Source organism: Dasypus novemcinctus, chromosome 24, assembly GCF_030445035.2.
Source record: "Dasypus novemcinctus isolate mDasNov1 chromosome 24, mDasNov1.1.hap2, whole genome shotgun sequence".
Taxonomy (NCBI): Eukaryota; Metazoa; Chordata; class Mammalia; order Cingulata; family Dasypodidae; genus Dasypus; species Dasypus novemcinctus.
The window spans coordinates 61,186,098-61,203,819 of record NC_080696.1 but is presented as its reverse complement, the minus strand read 5'-3'; the positions used below and the strand labels follow the sequence as shown (position 1 = coordinate 61,203,819).

General features: G+C 62.8%; 1 protein-coding gene across 1 annotated transcript; it reads left to right on the top strand.

Moving 5' to 3' along the window:
- Nucleotides 1-4,937: 4,937 nt before the first annotated feature.
- ZBP1 (Z-DNA binding protein 1) lies at nt 4,938-17,203 on the top strand. Its single transcript, XM_004468028.5, has 8 exons — nt 4,938-5,200; nt 7,704-7,928; nt 8,600-8,665; nt 9,159-9,332; nt 10,955-11,122; nt 12,139-12,342; nt 13,480-13,710; nt 15,908-17,203. Exons 1-8 carry the CDS (start codon nt 5,167-5,169, stop codon nt 16,096-16,098), a joined length of 1,293 nt encoding a protein of 430 aa, XP_004468085.1. The 5' UTR covers nt 4,938-5,166; the 3' UTR covers nt 16,099-17,203.
- The last annotated feature ends 519 nt before the right edge of the window (nt 17,204-17,722 follow it).

Below are 17,722 nucleotides of genomic sequence, written 5' to 3'. Positions count from 1 at the left end.
GGGGAGCTTTGCTCTGGATGCCCGTCCTCCCCCCGCCACCCCGCCACCCCGTCACCCCTGCAGGCCTCAGCCACCAAGAGGCCAGCTTGGAGGACCGTGGCCCTCACCCTACCCTGGCTCGTCCATTTCCGTCCACTTGCAGTCGGCCAGAAAAGCCGCGGGCTGTTGCCCCCCGGGAATGGCCTCAGCCCCTGCCCCCCACGTACCTTCTCGGTTTGGAGGATCTTGAACCTCGGGCCTCAGCGCCCCTGAAAACATCTGAGCTCCACGATAAGCAAGAAAGGAAAAAAACAACTGCAAACATGAAAATCAATAAATGTTTAATTAAATGCCTAGAAAGCGTAACGTTATGTCAAGTTCACTAATTGTCCCATTTAGCAGTCGTAAAAATCCCATTACTCTTCATTCCACTGGAAAAGAATTTATAGGTGAAATCTTCTCGTTCTGCGAGAATCCCCCAGAGCGCCCGACGCTCGTGGCCGGTTGTGATGAGAAGAATTTCTCGTAGGCAAAGAATCGTTGAGGCAAAATTACTTGTTTTTAAATCTTTCCGTTTGAAAGAGAAAAGTCAGACGTGAGTTCTTCTCGGCATGTTTGTGGGGGGTATGGGGAGAGGGTCTCTGAAGGGTTGGGGGCCCCGGAAGCGTCTGCAAGCACTCGCTGCTGGCAGAGCTGCCGCCCCTCCCTCACCGCCTGCTGCAGCGCCCTCAGCAGCCAGGGCCACCTTCCCAGATGCCCCAGCCGAGGAGGGCATCTTCCAGGCCACGTCATCATCCACCTGCGAGCAGGTGCTCTTGGCATCCACTGGGGCCTCCTTTGCTGGGTGGAGCTGCTGGGGTGGCGGGGGCCCAGGATTCTGCCTGAGACCCATCCCCGGGCCGGGCAGCGCGGCCTCCTCTGCGGCCTGAGCCTGCGGCGGCAGGGGGCCCTGGTGGGTGCTTCCTCCCACCCCTGGTAGGAGGTGCCGGGGAGGGTTTGGCGCGGGGGCGGGTGGTCCGGCGGGACCGCTTTGCTGTGAGGAAGGGAGCGCTGGGGCCGCAGCGCTTCCGTTTCGACACTGCGTGCTCTGCCGGGCACTTCGCAACGACCCTGGGAGGCAGGTGCTGCCCCGAGGGGGAAACTGAGGCTGAGAAAGAGGAGCGACTTGCTCAAGGCACAGAGCTAAAAAGTGGGGTGCTGGGCTAGACCCCCATGTCTGTCTGGTGCCAGGGGCGCAGGTGAAGACGAGAGGCCCCAGCAGCAGCTCGAGGGCCGGCACTGCGAGAGAGACAAGTCCTCTGGGAACGGCAACAGGGGCGCCCGCTGCACCTGGCTTCGAGCCGCGGCCGGGCGGACTCGGGCCACCCCCTGCGCTCTCCAGCCACCCCTGGTTCTCCGACCTCCACCCCTGCTACCCCCCGTCGCCGTCTCCAGACCTTTCCACCCCTTCCCCTGAGGCGGATTCAAAGAGAATCTGAAGATAAAATCCAGGCTGCCTGGTACAAAGGAGACTTGGTTTTTGCCAACACAATGTGCAGTAAAAATATCTCCTTTTTAAGAGAGAGAGAGATTTAAAGGCTCGAGGTTGGTAACGTGCAATTATCCTCTGGTTTGGGCGGAGAGTTCTAATAGTTTCCAGAAAAACACGAGCCGCGCAAAAGGAGCGCGCTTTCCAAGGCAACGAGCCACCGGGCTCCGCGGGGGGCGGCGCCGTCCTGGAAGCCCGCGGCCTTGGCGGGCCTGTCCTCCGCCGGCGTCCCTGCTCCCTCCGCTCCCCTCTGCCTTCCAGACGGGACCGGAAGTGTAGGAACTGCCTTGGAACAGCCTCAGCGAGACTCCGCGCAGGACCGGCCCAACCCTCGTTTCCAGTTACGGACGCACTTGAGGAGCAAGGAGGAGGCTTCTTCATTCCTTCCTTGGGGAGACAAGAGACCTTCTCAATGGCAGGAGCAACTAGGTATTGCTAATAGCTGTTCTCCTCTAGTTTATGGTAATTGAACCCCCAATTTTACCTGGGTGCACAGTGACCCAAAATAAAGGCCATCTTTCCCGGCCTCCCTTGCAGGTAGGCGGGGCCACGAGACTAAGCACTGGCCAAAGAGAGGTCAGTGGAGTATGTGTGCGACTTCCAAGAAGTGGTCTTAAAGGAAAGATACTTGCCTTTTTTCTCTTTCTTCTTCCCACTGGTGGGAATGCAGATGTGATGACTGGAGCTTGAGCAGCCACTCTAGAACATATGGTAACAGAGGGTACAAACTAAAAAACAAGACAGAAGGAGCCTGGGTCCTGACACCATGGTGTGCCACGCTGAACCTGGACCATCTATGAGACTCTTACAGGAGAAAGAAAGGAGCATCTGTATTATTTAAGCCCCTGATATTTGGACTTCAAGAAATTACGTACAGTAAAAATTGTTGGTTTTTTTAGGCAGTACTGGCGATTGAACTCAAGACCTCGTACATGGGAAGCAGGTGCTCAGCCACTGAGCTACACCTGTTCCCTAATGAAAGTTGAGTTTGTGTGTGTGTGTGTGTGTTTTTTTGAGAGTTGGTTTTTTTGTTTGTTTTTAGGAGGTACCAGAGATCGAACCCAGGACCTCTTGCTTGGGAAGCAGGCGCTCAACCACTTGAGCTACATCCACTCCCAAAAACTGTCTTGAATATCTCTTTAGTAGAAGTGAGATACAAGATAATCTTAAAAGTGAGAGTCACAGCCATGGCGGTGAGATGCTCACGGCAGTCACAGCTTCCTGTCTGGACGTGCGGTGGCACGGGAGGAAGGTGGACGCCAGCCCTCATTTCAGCTTAGTGACTAAGCTAGCATTGCCCTCGATATATCCCCTCACATCTTCTAATTTATACAAGTTTGTGAGCACGTGCTCTGTGCCTCGTCTATCAAGGCTGTGAGAGGTGGTACCCCACAGCGGGGGGGAGCAGAGCCATAACTTGACCCCGGCCCTGGAGGGGCCGCCGAGGTGGGGTCCTCGTCCAGCCTCCTCCAGGTGCCAGGCCTGCCCGGGCAGCGGCTCCTAGAGACCACGCTCCAGGGCCAGGGGCATGGGGGCTGGGCAGGGAGCGCCCAACACTGCCCCCATGGACACAGCCGCGAGGGGCAGCCTCCACCCTGCAGGCCAAGGGGCCCTTCTAGAAGCGAAGCCAGGGGGGTCTCCGTGCCCTCGGATCGCCCCCCGCCCCTCAGGCTGACCTGTAGCCCGTCGGCCCTGCGGCTGCCAGGAGCTCACAGAGGAACCAGCCAAGGGGCGAGGGTGGCCCTGGAGGGGGCAGCCAGCCGTGTCAGCCGGCCAGACGAGCCCTGAGGCCGACCCGGGGTTTAGCCGGAGAACGAGATTCTGACCCCACCTGCGAAAGGTGGGAGAAGGAAAGGTGGGGGATAAGTGACAGGACAGGAAGCAGGAAGAAAGACGGAAGGGAGTGCGGCGGTGGCCGGGGTGGGGTGGCTTGGAGCCCTGAGCCCATTCAGCCTGGAGTCCACCCTCTGACGTGGGGAGGGGTCCTCCTGGCCAAACCAGAGCGGGACGGGAGTCCAGGTGGACAAGCCCAGGTTGGTGGGCTGGCGCCACCTGGTGGCCAACTCCGGCACGGCACCCCAGTTCCCGCCGCCTCTGGGGCTCCCTGGGGCGCTTCCTTGATATCCTTCAACGCCCCAAACCACCCCGGCTTAAAAATCCTTATGCTCCTTCCCGCGGGGAGCGTTGTTTTCAGTTTCGGGTGAAGGGAGAAGGAACGCCTCCTCCCGCCTGCGGTTTCTATTGCCCTGGCCCTCGCCCCCTGCGCGGTGCCCCCACCCGGGGGCTGCAGGGGAACCCCGCGGGCGCCTTAGCCCGCCTGCCCTGGCCCCCTCCCCGGGCGCTGAGAGCCGTGCCCCGGGCGGAGGCTCCTGCCCGCTCCGAGGAGGCAGCCGGGAGTCCAGCCTCCGCGACCCCTCCCACCCCGATCCTGTGCCCAGCGCCTCCCTCCGCAGGGAGCGACGTCTGCAAAGCCCTCCACCCCTGCGCGGCTGGGGCTCCGCAGACGAGGCTGGGCCGTGAGTCCTGGGACCTCCAAGGCTGAGCCCATGACCCCCTTGGCTGCCCACAAGGCCCTGCTCCTCTCTGGGCCTCAGTTTCCCCTTCTAGAGACCGGAAAAGGAGAGTGACTCTGAACTGGTTTGGAGTCGCTGGCTCCTTTGAGAGTTTAGGCAAGCCATAGTTCCTTCTCCCAGAGAAGCATGGACCCACGGACGGGCCTATCAGTTCCCATCGCGACCCCATGAGCCAGTTATTTTATTAACCCCATTTGCCAAGTGAGAAAACCAAGGCACAGAGAAGTTTAGTAACTTGCCCAAGGTCACACAGCCAGCCAGTGGTGAGGCTGCATTTGAGCCCGAACAGCCTGGCTCCAGGTTCCCATTCTGGCCCCCCACCACCAGCAATAAATCCCCCCAGCTGCGAGCCTCGGGGCATTTTTGCAAAGCTGCCGCAGGAAGGCGGGTTTCTAATCTGTTCCCAGGTTACTCAGCAGGTTCTGTTGTGGCTGGGAGCGTGTGGTCTGTGGGCTCACAGCCGTGCCCCGACAGCTAGATTTTACAGATCAGGGGACACAACCGGAAAGCAAAGCCCGGGGCAGCCGTGGCACACTGGGCACTCTCTGTGTGGCCTCACTGGCCGCTGCCTCAGTGTCCCCTCTGGGATAAGCAGACGATGCAAGTCCCCCCCGTGGCTGAGATGGAGGAGCACGTCGTAATGGCCATTGGAGGGAGCGGTCATCTCCAAATGCACGGGAACCCCCGCCCCGCCTCCGCCTCGGGGCTTTGGGGGCCGAGGTGGGCACCTGTGGGTGCTGGGCGGCCAGGCCAGCGCGACGGCTGGTCACGCCCAGCCCGGCCCCTCCCCGCCACGAACCTGGCTGCTTATCACGCTGCTTTCAATTTTGTTTCTTTCGAAAGCCAGCCACAGAAGTTTCATTTTCTTTTTCTCCAGAAAGCCCGTGGAGATGAGCTGGTCGGAAGCAGACGGGGTAGGACTTTATTTGCCGGGGGTGCGGAGCTGACACCAGCTGGTTGAAGCTGGCCTCCCCTGTCCTGGAAGTGGGGAGCTGCTGGAGCCCCCCCAGGGCGGCTCCCAGGACCCCCAAGGCCGGTGCCAGGGCCCTGAGGTGGCCCCAAAGCCCCTGTCCAGCTGCTGTCAGCATGGCCGAGGCCCCTGCAGCCGCGGGCACAGAAGGTACAGTGACTTCTTCTTCCAAGGGAGAGTGGGGGTCCCGGGAGGGCGGAGCAGCTGTGATAGCCACACGAGGGGGCCGTGCTGGGGGCTTCTGGGGCGCTCGGCGAGGGGCGCTGCGCACAGCCCCCAGGTCAAGGGCGACGAGGCCCACCTCGCACACGGGAAAGGCCGTCAGGCCGGCCATGGCGCGCGGGCGGCAGGGCTCCAGCCAGACCTGCTCATCCTCATCTCGAGAGGCCAGCAAGGGGCTTTGGGAAGACGCGCGTGGACGGGCTTTCCTGCGTCGGTCTTTCCTCAGACAGTGTTTTGCTCGAGCGATCGCAGGGCCTGGGGCTCTCCGCTGCGCACCGGGGGCCTGGGGGCCGGGGGGTGCTTCCTCGGATGGGCCTCGCTTTGCACCCCATTCTTTGAAGTGGGTGCTATCATCAGCCCCATTGTGCAGTTCAGGGGGAAACTGAGGCACAAAGGGTCCACACAGCTAGTAAGCAGCAGAGCTGGGGCTCAAACCCAGGAAACGAGGCATCAGAGAATAAAAAGAGGGAGCTGGGGGGTGGGGGATCGGCCCCCTGGTGGGACGTGGACAGGTGGGCACCGGCCGGGGGCGCTCAGTGCCAGCTTCTCCAGTGGCTTTTCCTTCCATCTTGTCATTTACACCTGGAGCGTTTTGCGACTTCCCTTGCTCAGACACCGCGGCGCGGCAGCAGGTGGCTTCGCTCTGACTCCACTCCTGGTTGGGGTTCAGGGCAGATGACAGGGCTGGGGAAGAGGGGAGCGGAGCCAGCTCGCCGGGCAGACGTTCCAGGAACGCAAACTCCTTTCAAGACCAGGCAGAGCCGCCTGCAGGCGGCTTGAGGGGACTCCCCCACCTCTGGGGCTGTGATTTGGGGGGTGGGGAGCAGGCCCCCCCCAGGTTTTCTAATCGCTCTTTACCTGAACGCAGCGAGGGCGAGACATGCCGACCGCAGGGCCGGCGCAGCTGAGCGCCGCCCCAGGAAGAAGGGCCTGCGCGGGAAGGGGCCGCGGCATCCCGGGGGGCCCCGCTCGGGCTTGGGAGACCTGGGGCTGCGGCCGGGCTGCCCTCAGCGACTGCGGCTGCTGGCTCGCGCGCACCTGCCGTGCTGTGTCTGCTCCGTCCCCCTCCCTCCCCCGTCTGCCCACCCCAACTCCCACCGCTGCCCCCGTCCCTGCCCGTCCCTGCGCCCACTCCCCATTCTTACCCTGTCGCCCCTGCCCCGTCTCCCTACCTCCCCTTTTACTCACTCCTCTGAATCTGGCTCCTTGCAGAGTAGCTCGTTTTGTCGTCGTTTATTTTTTTTGAGGTACTGGGGCTGGGGATAGAACCTGGGACCTTGTATGTGGAGGCCGGCGCTCAACCACCGAGCCACATCCGCTCCCCTGCGCAGCTGGCTTTAATTTTCAGGCACTTGCCCCGGGAGGAGCAGGGGCCTCTGAGAGTTCCTCCTCGAGCCTCGTGGTTTCCTGCTTGGGGTTCGTTAAACTCAGAGGGGGAAATTGAGGCACGTGCCGTCTGGCCCAGGTGTACCTGCTCAGGACCTGGGTCAGCCAGGCAGATGTCTGTTCAGGAGGAGGACACACGTACCCCTCACTAAGTCACTCATTCATTCATTCCCAAGGCACTCATTCATTCAGCTGAGCCTGGCTCTATGGTTGGCCCTGGAGGGACCAGCGAGAACCTGGCCAGGCCCTGCAGGCCAGTGGGGGCCCGCGGGGGCGCTCTGCAGGGCCGCGTAGAAACGGCACCTGCCTGCTCTGGGGGCGGCAAGGAAGGTTTCCCAAAGGAGATGGTGTCTGAGCAAGAGCTGGGGGTCGAGTAGGCACTGGAGGAGCGGGCGAAGAGTGCTCCCGACAGGGGACGGCACGTGCAAAGGCCCAGGGGCGAGGGGCACCGAGAGGAGCTCTGCCCGGCCGGCGCTTGGAGCAAAGCTGGGGGCAGTGGGGGGGGGGGGTCGGCCAAGCCAGAGCGTGCAGGTCCTCAGGCTGCGGAAGGAGATGGAGTCACACGCCCCCCTGGAGAGGGAGGCCCAACGGGGAGCTGTCGCTGACCCCCAGACAAGAGTTCTGGGGCTCTGGGGCTAACAGAGGTTGGAGGGGACCCAGGAACGGGTCTTTCCGGGCACCGCAGCCTCTCGGGCGCTGGGAGAGAGACGCTTCCTAATGTCTTGGGCCCCTGGCATGGAGGAGTGAGGCAAGAGGGGGTGCCTGCGGCAGGGAGGACAATGACGGGGCCACGCCACCCCCCGGGCACAGCGGGCAGGGCCCGAGCCCTGCCCCAGCACCCACACCCCGGCCTCCTGCCCTCCTTCTCCTGCCCTGGGGCGCTCACCCCAGACCCTGCCTCGAGCCCCCTTTGCCCAGGCTCTTCCCAGGCGCCCCTGCTCGGTGAGGGCGGTGCCCGCTGTTGGCAGCGCTGCCCGCGGCGTCCGTCCCCGGCGCTGGCCGGGGACCCCTGCCACCCGGACCTCTGTGCCCCTCCCCCTCCCAGGCGACCTGGAGGAGAAGATTCTGCGGGTGCTGAGGGACGCCTGCTCCCCGGTGAGAACCGCCCAGCTGGTGAAGGAGTGCCAGGCGCCCAAGAAGGAGCTCAACCAAGTTCTCTACCGAATGATGAAGGAGTCGAAAGTCTCCCAGCCAGCCCTGGCGACCTGGCTCCTGGGCGGGAGTGGGACGAAGGACGCCGGGCCCGCGGCGCTGGCCGAGCCCAGCGGCGGTAAACTGCCACCTCGGGGGGCGGGTGGGACCCGGCGGGCCAGCCCCAGCCCGGACAAGTCCCGATTTGGGCCCCGCGGCGCTGGGTTCGAATCCACGACTCGGCCACTAGGGGGCGCGATGCCCCCACGCTGTTCTCAGTCTCTCAGCCTGGTCCGCGGAGATGCCATCGGGCTACTTCCCGGGATTGCCGGGAGGATCCCAAGCCAGGGGCTCTCAGCCCAGTGCCGGCAGCTGGAGGGCGCTTAACAAAACCTTAATAATAATAGCAGAAATGTATAATGAGAATAACGATAGAACGAGTCCTCATAGAACAAAGTTTGCATCGCATTGGACGCCCTTTTCTAGTTTGACAGTTGACGGACAAGCAGAGCTGGCATTTAGTGACTGCTTAGGACGGGCTGGCGCTGTGCCCGGAGGCTCATGCTCATTTGACTGCCCTGGGCAGGATGGAAATATTATCCTTCTATTAATTTTATGGAAAAGGAAATCAAGCTCTGAGAGGTTAGTTAACTCCACCAAGGCCACACATCTCGGCAGAGGGTGGGATTTAAACCAAGACTGTTGAACTCTAGAGTCTCAGTTGGAAGCCACCGCGCCCACCCTTGCCTGGGCAGAGGCCCTGGCTCCCAGGCCTCTCCCCCCCTGGCTGACCCGTCTTTCTTTCTCCAGCCCTGACTCACCGGCACGGAGCAGCCGCCGTCCCCCCGACTCCTGGGCCGCCGCTGAGCCAACAGCGTAAGGCCCGCGGCTCCCCCTGGGCTCTTGGGGCTCCCCCGGCCACCAGCCCTCCGTCGCCACGGGGAAGTTAAGAGGGTTTGGGGCCATATCCCACCCACCGGCAAGTTCCCACAACATGTGCAGTGGGGGGGAATTTAGGTGGTCGAGGAAACACTTCTTCAATTAAGAGTTCGTGCTTGCTGTGCATCTGACACTTGCCAGGCACCGTGCCAAGCTCTCTGGGCATCCCCTGGGCCCCAAGTCACCCTCTGTGGGGCATTTTCTTATGCCCACTTTACAGAGAAGGAAACCGGGCACCGAGCAGTGGGCACACAGTATGTGCTCAACGAAACACTAATAATAACCGAAAACCATAATGATAATGAAACAAATCATACCTGAACAGCATTAGCACCACACTAGATGGCCTTTCCTAGCAACCAGCCCAGCAGGTGAGTGGCCCAGCCCACACCTGTGGCCTCCTTAACCACTGGCCTTTCCTGCCTTCCAGAGGAGGCCATTTACAAGCTTCTGGAAGCCGGCGGGTCCCGGAGCGCCCTGAATATTGCTCAGGCCCTAGGAAGGAAGACGGCGAAAGAGGTCAACCCGGACTTGTACGCGATGAGGAGCCGGCACCTCCTGAGCCTCGACCAGAACTCAAAGTCCTGGACCGTCTATCGACCAGGTAGGCCCTCTCCTGCCACCCACACCCGGACCCCTCTGGCCCTGCCGAGGGCCGCTAGAGACCCCGTGATGCCCCACATTTGGTTGTCGCCGGGCGCCCCACTGAGGGCAGCAGCCTCTTCTTCCCCAGCCCCTGCCGCTGCTCGGGCAGGGCTCGAGGGCAGCGAAGCAGCTCGGGAAGGGAGGGACGTGCCGGCAGGAGCAACCACGGAGGGCTTCCCGCAGGCGTGGCTGGAGGGCTGGAGTGCAGGCGGCAAGGGGCGGGGTGGAGGGGAGGGCCCGCTCCAGCCTTCTCAGCCCGGGGGGGGGGGGCTCACAACGAGCTCAGCGGTCCTTTCCCCTCCTTGGAGATTCCGAAGTTGCCAGAAGAGAAGCCAATGACGGGCTTGGAGGGAGCGGGCCCAGGGCTCGAGCCCACGGTACCTGGAGGGCCCAGGAAAAATCCGTTAATTTTAATTTCTTTTAAAACCATAAGAAAAAAAAAGTGAACCGCAGCATAACCATGAATGTCAAGCAATGAACTGAGCCTGGGTCACCTTTGTGTTTATACCAACACGGTTGTAAAGTGTAATTTTTAAAAAAATATCTATTCACATCCTTTGTCCATTTTTTCTTTTCTTTTATTTATTTCTCCTCCCCCGGTTCCTCCTGTTCCCCCCGTTGTCTGCTGTCTGTGTCCACTCGCTGTGTGTTCTTCTGTGCCTGCTTGTATTCTCACTGGGTGGCTCCGGGAGCCGATCCTGGGACCCTCCAGAGTGGGAGAGAGGTGATCATTTTCTTGTGCCACCTTAGCTCCCTGTTCTGCTACGTCTTCTTATTGTCTCTCCTCTGTGTCTCTTGTTGCGTCACCTTGCTGCGCCAGCTGTCCATGGCCAGCCCTCCTGCACGGGGCAGCTTTCCTGTGCTGGGTGGCATTCCCACATAGGGCAGCACTCCTGCGCAGGGTGGCATTTCCACATGGGCCGGGACTCCACATGGGCCAGTTTGTCCTCACCAGGAAGCCCTGGGCATCTGGTAGACGGGAACCCAATTGGTTGAGCCGCATCTGTTCCCCTAAAATGTAATTTTTAATAAATATATGTGTTCTGGAGGAAGGGCTCTCGGGGTCAGCATGTGGCCCTTAGGGTCAGCACCTCCCTGGCAGGTGCCGCCCTCGGCCCCCGACTCCCGGTGCCCAGGTGGGTCTCAGCATCTCGGGGCTGTTGTGAGGGATGAATGATGACGTGGGACAGCAGCCAGGCTTAAACCCTGGGGATAAGTGCAAAGCCCTGAAAGTGTGTGAGCCCCACAAAACGCACCCAGGGGCCCGTCCAGGCCTGCGGACCGCGTCTTAGAAGCGCTGCTGCCGGGAGAAGGGGCCCTGGGGCGCAGTGGTTAGACTGCAGAGCCGTGGGGTGGAGAGCCATCCGAGGCTCCTTGCAGCCCTCCCGTCCAGGGGGTGGCAGAGGGCCCGGGGGGTGGGCTGCGCGGCGGGCCGTCCGAGCATTGCCGGCGGTGTTTGGGGGACGCCCTGGCTCTGGGTCCAGGGTGGGGGCCTGGGAATCTGTTTTAACAAGCTCCCCCTCCACCCCCTGGAATTTGGAACCCCTGACCCCCAGGAGGGGACAAATGGATATTTTGCAGGAGATTCTGGAGGTAAACCTCAATCCACCGCAATTATTTACCAGCAAAGTCCCATCAACATGATCTGCCAGAACGGACCCAACAGCAACATTTCCATCGCACACTCAGAAGCCACACAGATCGGACACGGGAACGTCATAAAGACACTAGTGGCCTCAGGCGAGAGTGGTAAGTCCTCTGCCCCCCAGCGAAGGGGCCCTTTGGGGGGTCACTGTTCCGCCTGGGGGGGCCCAGCCCTCCAAGAGGAAAGGGCGGCCTTCCCAGCTCCCAGGACGACCTTCGTGGCCTGCTCAGGTTCATCACCCTGGGAACGCAGACGTCGCTTGTGCCTTGATCAAACCTCCCCTGCTTTCCCTTCACCCAACCCCTTTGGCCTCATTTTCAATGGCACCCAGTGTTTTTCCAGAGAAACAGCTCAATCGCTCTCCCTCCGTGTGATGACACAAGGGGATTATTGCACCATTCTATTCGTTTTTGAGATATGCGCTTTTTTACACATTTGAACATCTTGGAAATCAAGATGCATCTTACAATCGGGGTGCTCTAGTTTCGAAGCACACAGTCCTGAAGAACGAGCGCCTCCTCTGCGGGCGGTCTCTCCTTCCAGCCCCGGTGCCCGGGCATGAGAACACGAGCGCCACGCGGGGGCCCTCCCCGCGCCAGCCCGCCCCGGGCCTCGTTCCCCAGCCGTGGCGTGAGGAGGTTTGCTCTGGAACCCAGGCCACTGTTCCCAAACTCTAGTCCTGCGAGCACCCCCTGCCCAGTTTTGTTCACACCTACGTCCAGTTATTCCCGTAACGCTGTTCTTCAAATGGCCCGCCTCGTTTTACGACTCGACTTAGTTAAAATTCTACATCCTTAACTGGTAAATGGCGCAGTAGCCGCTGGTGGACCTGCTGCGCCACTGTCCCCGGCACCCGGGCAGACGCTGGCCCTGGCGAGCTCAGAGGGGCTGTGCCCGCTGTGGGGCCCCGGCCACCCCCTTGCCCCAAGCCCTGGCCACGGACCCCGGGGCTGACTCCTCCGTGGGTCTGTCCGCTGTCCAGTCCCGGGGCTGAAATAATCGGCTCCAACCCTCGGGTGGCAGGGACGGGATCAGGCCCGTCTCCCGGTCCCCCAGGACTTGGGGGGGGGCGCGGGGAAGCCTGGGGGCGCCTCCAGGAGGACCTGCTGCTCCCCACCAGGCCCCGCGGCTTCCCTGCCTCTCCACTCCCCCGCCCCCGACGATGCCTCGGCGCAGAGGCCCCCGGCCGGCACCTGGGGGCCCCAGGACATCCACGTGGAGAGGTCCGTGCTGAAACGGGTGCAGCTGGGACACGACAACGAGATGAGTGTGCTCAGAGTCCCAGCCGAGGACCCCGTGGTCATCCCCTCAGGCAGCCCCCCAGGTACGGGACTGGGTAGCCAGACCCCACCCCACATGGGCAGACACTTGAGCCAGTCTTTGGGGACAGAGCAGTGGCGGGAAATTCCTTCCCTTGCAGCAGGAGGCTGCACCTCCCAGGAGGGCCGTGGGGCGTTCTCGGCGGGCGCCCACGTCCCCGTTCCCCCGACCCACCAGGGGAGCCTCGGTTTCCTCCTTGGGAAGGGGCCCGGCCTCCCCTGAGGAGCAGGGCTGGGCCGGTGGACTGGCGGGGTCCACAGAGCATGGGGGGCCCGTGCCAGCCTATGTTGGGGGGCTCCACCAGGCTCTGTGCAGTCCAGGGGTGGGTGGAGAGGGGCAGGCAAGGGGCTGAAAAGGGGTGGGGAGGGGGCGGAGGAGCCAGGGAAGGCTCCAGAAGCGCCCAAGGGGTTAGCAACACGGGTGACCCAGGGGGCAGTTCCTGGGAGTGAGAGGACCGGGGGGGAAGGGCCACGGGTGGGGGCGGTGAGTTGGGGGTGGAGGGAGGGGACTCCAGACGAGGTTCCCTGGGTGGGCTGCAGGGGAAGGTGGGACAGGAGCTGCAGAGCCCGTGGGCAGAGGCAGAGGGCATGGCCAGCAGGTGGGCAGAGGCCAAGGGCATGGCCGGCAGGTGGGCAGAGGGTGTGGCCAACAGGTGGGCAGGTGGGCAGAGGCAGAGGGCATGGCTGGCAGGTAGGCAGGTGGGCAGAGCCAAAGGCATGGCCGACAGGTGGGCAGGTGGGCAGAGAGTATGGCCGTCAGGTGGGCAGGTGGGCAGAGGCAGAAGGCATGGCCAAGAAGTGGGCAGGTGGGCAGAAGGTATGGCTGAGAGGTGGGCAGGTGGGCAGAGGCAGAGAGCGTGGCCACCAGGTGGGCAGATGGGCAGAGGGTGTGGCCAACAGCTGGGCAGATGGGCAGAGGGTGTGGTGGGCAGGTGGGCAGAGGCAGAAGGCATGGCCAGCAGGTGGGCAGGTGGGCAGATGGGCAGAGGACATGGCTGGCAGGTGGGCAGGTGGGCAGAGGCAGAGGGCGGCAGGGACCCCCTGGACCTTGACGAGGCCAGCTGGGACCCCTGGCGGGAAGCTCAGGCGGGGGTCTGCGGGGCCCCCTTCCGGCCGCTGACCCCACCCCCGCTGACCCGCAGTGACAGCCGCCACCGGCCCAGAGGCCTCGTTTGAGGTGCACACGCCCAAGCCGGGACCCCAGCCGGAGGGCGACGCGGCCCAGCAAGTCCACATCAAGTCGTGCCTCATCGAGGACACGGCCATCGGCAACAGCAACAGAATGACCGTGCGCCCCGGGGTGGCAGGCCCTGGTGGAGTCACCCGGCTGGCAGACAGCAGGGGCCACCCCGGAGAGGCAGGGGAGGACCCAGGTGAGCCCCGGGCCACGCTGCTCCCCTGTGTCTTCTCGCAACCCCTCTCCCGCATGCCCGTTCATTCGTTCATTCATTCGTTCACGCGTCGCCTCTTTCCCAGGACCCAGGCGCAGGCAGGGGACAGCAAAGAGCACGAGCTGGGGCGGGGGGCTCCTTTGTAAAATGAGGGGCCAACAATAGTTCGTGCCTCGAGGGTTGAGAAACCCAGGCCACGCACACAGCCCCGCGCCCACGAGGGAGCGCGCGCCACCGTCACCTCTGTCACCATCATCATATGTCACCGTCACTGCGCAGGGCTCCCGCCTGCTCAAAGCGCCGTCTCTCACGTCCCCGCAAGCGGGGCTCCAGGCTGCCCCTGGAAGTCACCCCCAGACCCCGCTCCCTTCTTCCTTCGGCCTTGGTGCTTGGCCGTCCCTCGGGCTCTGTCCCTGTCGGTGGCTCGAGGCTCCAGAAAGGAGACAGAAGAGGGGACAGAAGGGACTGGCAGCTCCCCTTTACAACACACGCCCCCCTCTGCGCTCTCAGGGCCTGGAGGCTGGGGACGTCGCCTGGGCGGGGGTCTGACGGGAGGAAGAGGGGGACGAGGCTGGCCCAGCAGGGAGCATCGGGCACCGTTCCCAAAGCAAGGCGGGGAGACGGTGCAGCTGGGGACAGGACGGCCCAGGCAGTGGCGGGGCACCACGGGAGGGGCAGGGGCCGCCGCGCTCCTCCAGGCTGCCCCGAGGACTTCGGACATTACCCTAAGGTCGTGGGGAGCCACAGAGAGGTTCCGAGCAGGAGAGGGCACGATGAAGATTGCTGCCTCCCGAGGAACAGAAAGAGGATTTCAGCCCCTAGGATTTCTGCGATTTGGAATAAGATGTCACAACTCAGTCCCACCAAAGATTAGAAAGAAACCCCGATTGACAGAGATTGCTCTTTCTGGAGAGAAACACGATGCAATGCAACTGACTTTTTTTTTTAATGGCGAATGCTCCCGAATTTGTCCTGAGCCGTCCCGACAGCTGGCCAGGTCTTCGCCCTACGTCTCTAGCGCCTGCCTCTCCTAGACGTTCCTAACTTCTTACTCAGAGGCCACATGGGGCCTCACCTGAGAGCGGTGAGGCCTGGGTTTGGAGGAAACGGCTTAGCAGAGACTGCAGTGCTCGAGCGTGCCAGCCCGTGCCCGGCGTCCACACGCTGAGCCGCTCGGCCTGCCCCCTCCGTCTTGGGGCTGCCACACTCGCACAGGCCCACCTGCCCGCTTCACAAGGCCTGGCGGGAAATGGGAATGCGGGACCCTGTTGAGAATTTCAAGACAGCGACAACAGAGCCCCCAATCGAGCGTGGGCCCCCCGGGGCACCCATGAAGCTGCCCTGCTCGGAACCTTCTTGGGCACGATGCGTCGTCACCAGCCCACCCAGCGTTCCCACGGGAAGCCCTTCTGCCCCCTTCCACCTCTTCCGTCTTTCAGATATTAGGAAGAAGGCGCTCGGTCATTCACTCGCTGCCTCAGTCGGTTCTTCCTTAGCACCTACTAAGTGCGGGGCGCTGTGTTCCTCCCTGGAGGTACAGCCGTGGACACAGTGGACAAACCCGGGAGGTTATGTCCCAGTAGGGAATGGAGATGTAGAGGCAGGCGGCCCGTCACCACGGTCCCGTCGGAGGAAGCCCAGAGCCGAGCAAAGCGACAGAGCCTGGGGAGGGGTGGGCGGCAGGGCTGAGCCCAGGAAGGCCCCCTGGAGGAGGCGGCCTCCAAGCTGCGGCTGGAGGGCCGGAGGGGCCGGCAGAGCAGGGACTGGGACGCTCAGGCCCCTCGGACCCAGGCGGGGACAGCTGACAAGCTGAGTCACGGAGCCTGGTGGGCACGAGGGTGGACCTGGTGCTTGGGGGTGGCGTCTCCCAGGGCCTGGAGCGCCGTGGAAAACTCTGGATCTTCTTCCAGGTGTGCTGGGGAGCCCTGGGAGGGGCTCAAGCAGGAGCCACATGGGTTGATACACAATCCAAGTCCCCCCTCAATGCTCGGGGGCTCTGGGGGAAGCGGGAGAGGACGGGGCCTGGGGGACGGGGACACTCGGCCAGTCCCCTGGGCAGGCCCGTGCTGTGGGGACCCGCAGCCTCAACCCCTCCCTAACAGAATGCCCCCCGCCCCGGCGTTTGGATTCTTGGAGCTGCGCGGCTCAGGTCTCCCTTGATGACTCCTCTCTTCCCCAGCTCCTGGCTCTGAAGCTGCGCCACACCCGCGTGACTCCTCCGGCGACACCCGTCGGGCTGCCCCCAGCGACGTCTGCCCACTCAGCCACCGGCTGGACGCTGTGACTCTTGGGAGCAGGGACCCCGCAGCTGCAGGAGACAGCGGCCATGCAGCCAGGACCCCAGGGACGCCGGGGGCCGGGGGGCCCTAGGAGGCCTTGAGCCGCGCGTCTGCTGCCATAAATGCCTCGTGGCCTCTCTGCTTCCCGACGTGTGGCCGCGAGAGTCGGCGTGTGGGGCCGGCCCAGCCTGGGGACGGGCTCGGGGGGGCCCTCCGCGTCCTCGGTGCTGAGAGGAGGGGGTCGCTCATGGGGCTCCCCCCAGGGTCACAGACCCTGCCTCACGCCTCCTTCCACCACTGCTGCCTCACCCTCTTCTCAAGGCCCACGGGGCTGCCCAACCACCAGACCTTTCTAGAACCTTCCCGCCTGGCCTGGGTCTCTTGGGATTTCCTAGCTGAACTGCCGGGTCATTGGCCGCCTGCGCATCTGGGACTTCTCCTGCCATCATCTGGGGACACTTGCTCCATAGAGGCCGGGGTGGCGGGTGCCAGGAAGAGCACCCTCAGAAAGGGGTGGGGAGGGGGCGCTTGGGGGATGGTGGGAGTGATTTTGGACGCCTAAAGGAAGTTGGAGAAGGACACGGAGAGGTGGGGCCCACCAGGAGCGGCGGAACAGCGCTTCCTCCGTCTGTTTGCACGCTCACGTGTGCACGCCCACGTGCCCACACGCAGGAGCTTTGCCCTCTCCGGGCCAGGCCGTGTGGCGTGGCAGACTGGCCTTGACCCTCGGCTCTCAGCAGGGCCCAGTGTGCGTGCAGATTCCAGAGGACCTGGCAGGTCAGGCCACGGGGTAGCCAGATCCATCAAGGGGTGGGGGTCGGGGTCCCCATCCCGTGGACGGAATCGCCCGGCCCTCCTGCGGGCCAAGTTACCATGGTGATCTGGGACCCCCACTCCATCCCCTCCTGAGCTACTCGGGGTGCACACACGAGCCACCAGGGCTAAGGATGGCTGGACACTGGGCTGGGCCCCCTGCTCCTGGGTCGCCGGCCCCCCGCCGCGGTGAGCTGCCACCCCCGGCTTGCCCCAAAGCTCGCCCGGGGCCTGTGGCCAGCAGGCTCCGTGTCAGCGGGCTCGAAACGCTCTCCCGGCGCTCAGCGCAGCTCCCACCCCCACGCCCCAAGCCGAATGTTCATTTTCCAGTGAGCCTTTCTGTCCTTGTGTAATTAATTTATCATAAACATGCTGACAAAGCGCTGCTGGCTGTCAGTGGGGGCTGGAAGTGGAGGTCAACGCTGGTGCTTCCAGAGGGAAATTAACTGGCTCGCATGAAAAGCAGAACATGATCAAGCCCCGCCATGCCCCAGTTCTCCACTCACTCGCTCGCCCACCCCCCTTCTGCCATGACATGTGCAAACGGACCTGGCAGCCCCCCGAGTTGGATGGGGGGTCAGGTGTTGGCATATGCACGATGACTTTTCCAAAACGCCACAACCTGCTCACAAACGCGGGTCTCTTCTCTCCTCCCTCTTGCTCTCTTCCTCCCAGGGCGAGCCCAGATGGGACACCTCGCCTGTGGGGCTTGAGCAGACAGCCAAAAGTGGAGGCTTAGACTAGGAAGAGGGTCTAGGGAGAGAGCCAGGAGTGTTTTGGCTGCAAGCAACAGAAATTTAGCTCCTCCTGGCTTAAACAATAAGTGGAATGTATTTTCTCGTATAACTGGGCAGTCAAGGGATACTCTTTCAGGAATGGCTGGATCCAGGGGCTCAGTGTTA

What these genes read in the sequence shown, in the direction of transcription:
- ZBP1 (XM_004468028.5), top strand. Translation starts at nt 5,167, where the DNA reads ATGGCCGAGGCCCCTGCAGCCGCGGGCACAGAAG. An exon ending in CCCCTCAGGCAGCCCCCCAG is followed by an intron (nt 12,343 to 13,479) that starts GTACGGGACTGG and finishes GCTGACCCGCAG; the next exon opens with TGACAGCCGCCACCGGCCCA. An exon ending in AGAGGCAGGGGAGGACCCAG is followed by an intron (nt 13,711 to 15,907) that starts GTGAGCCCCGGG and finishes TCTCTTCCCCAG; the next exon opens with CTCCTGGCTCTGAAGCTGCG.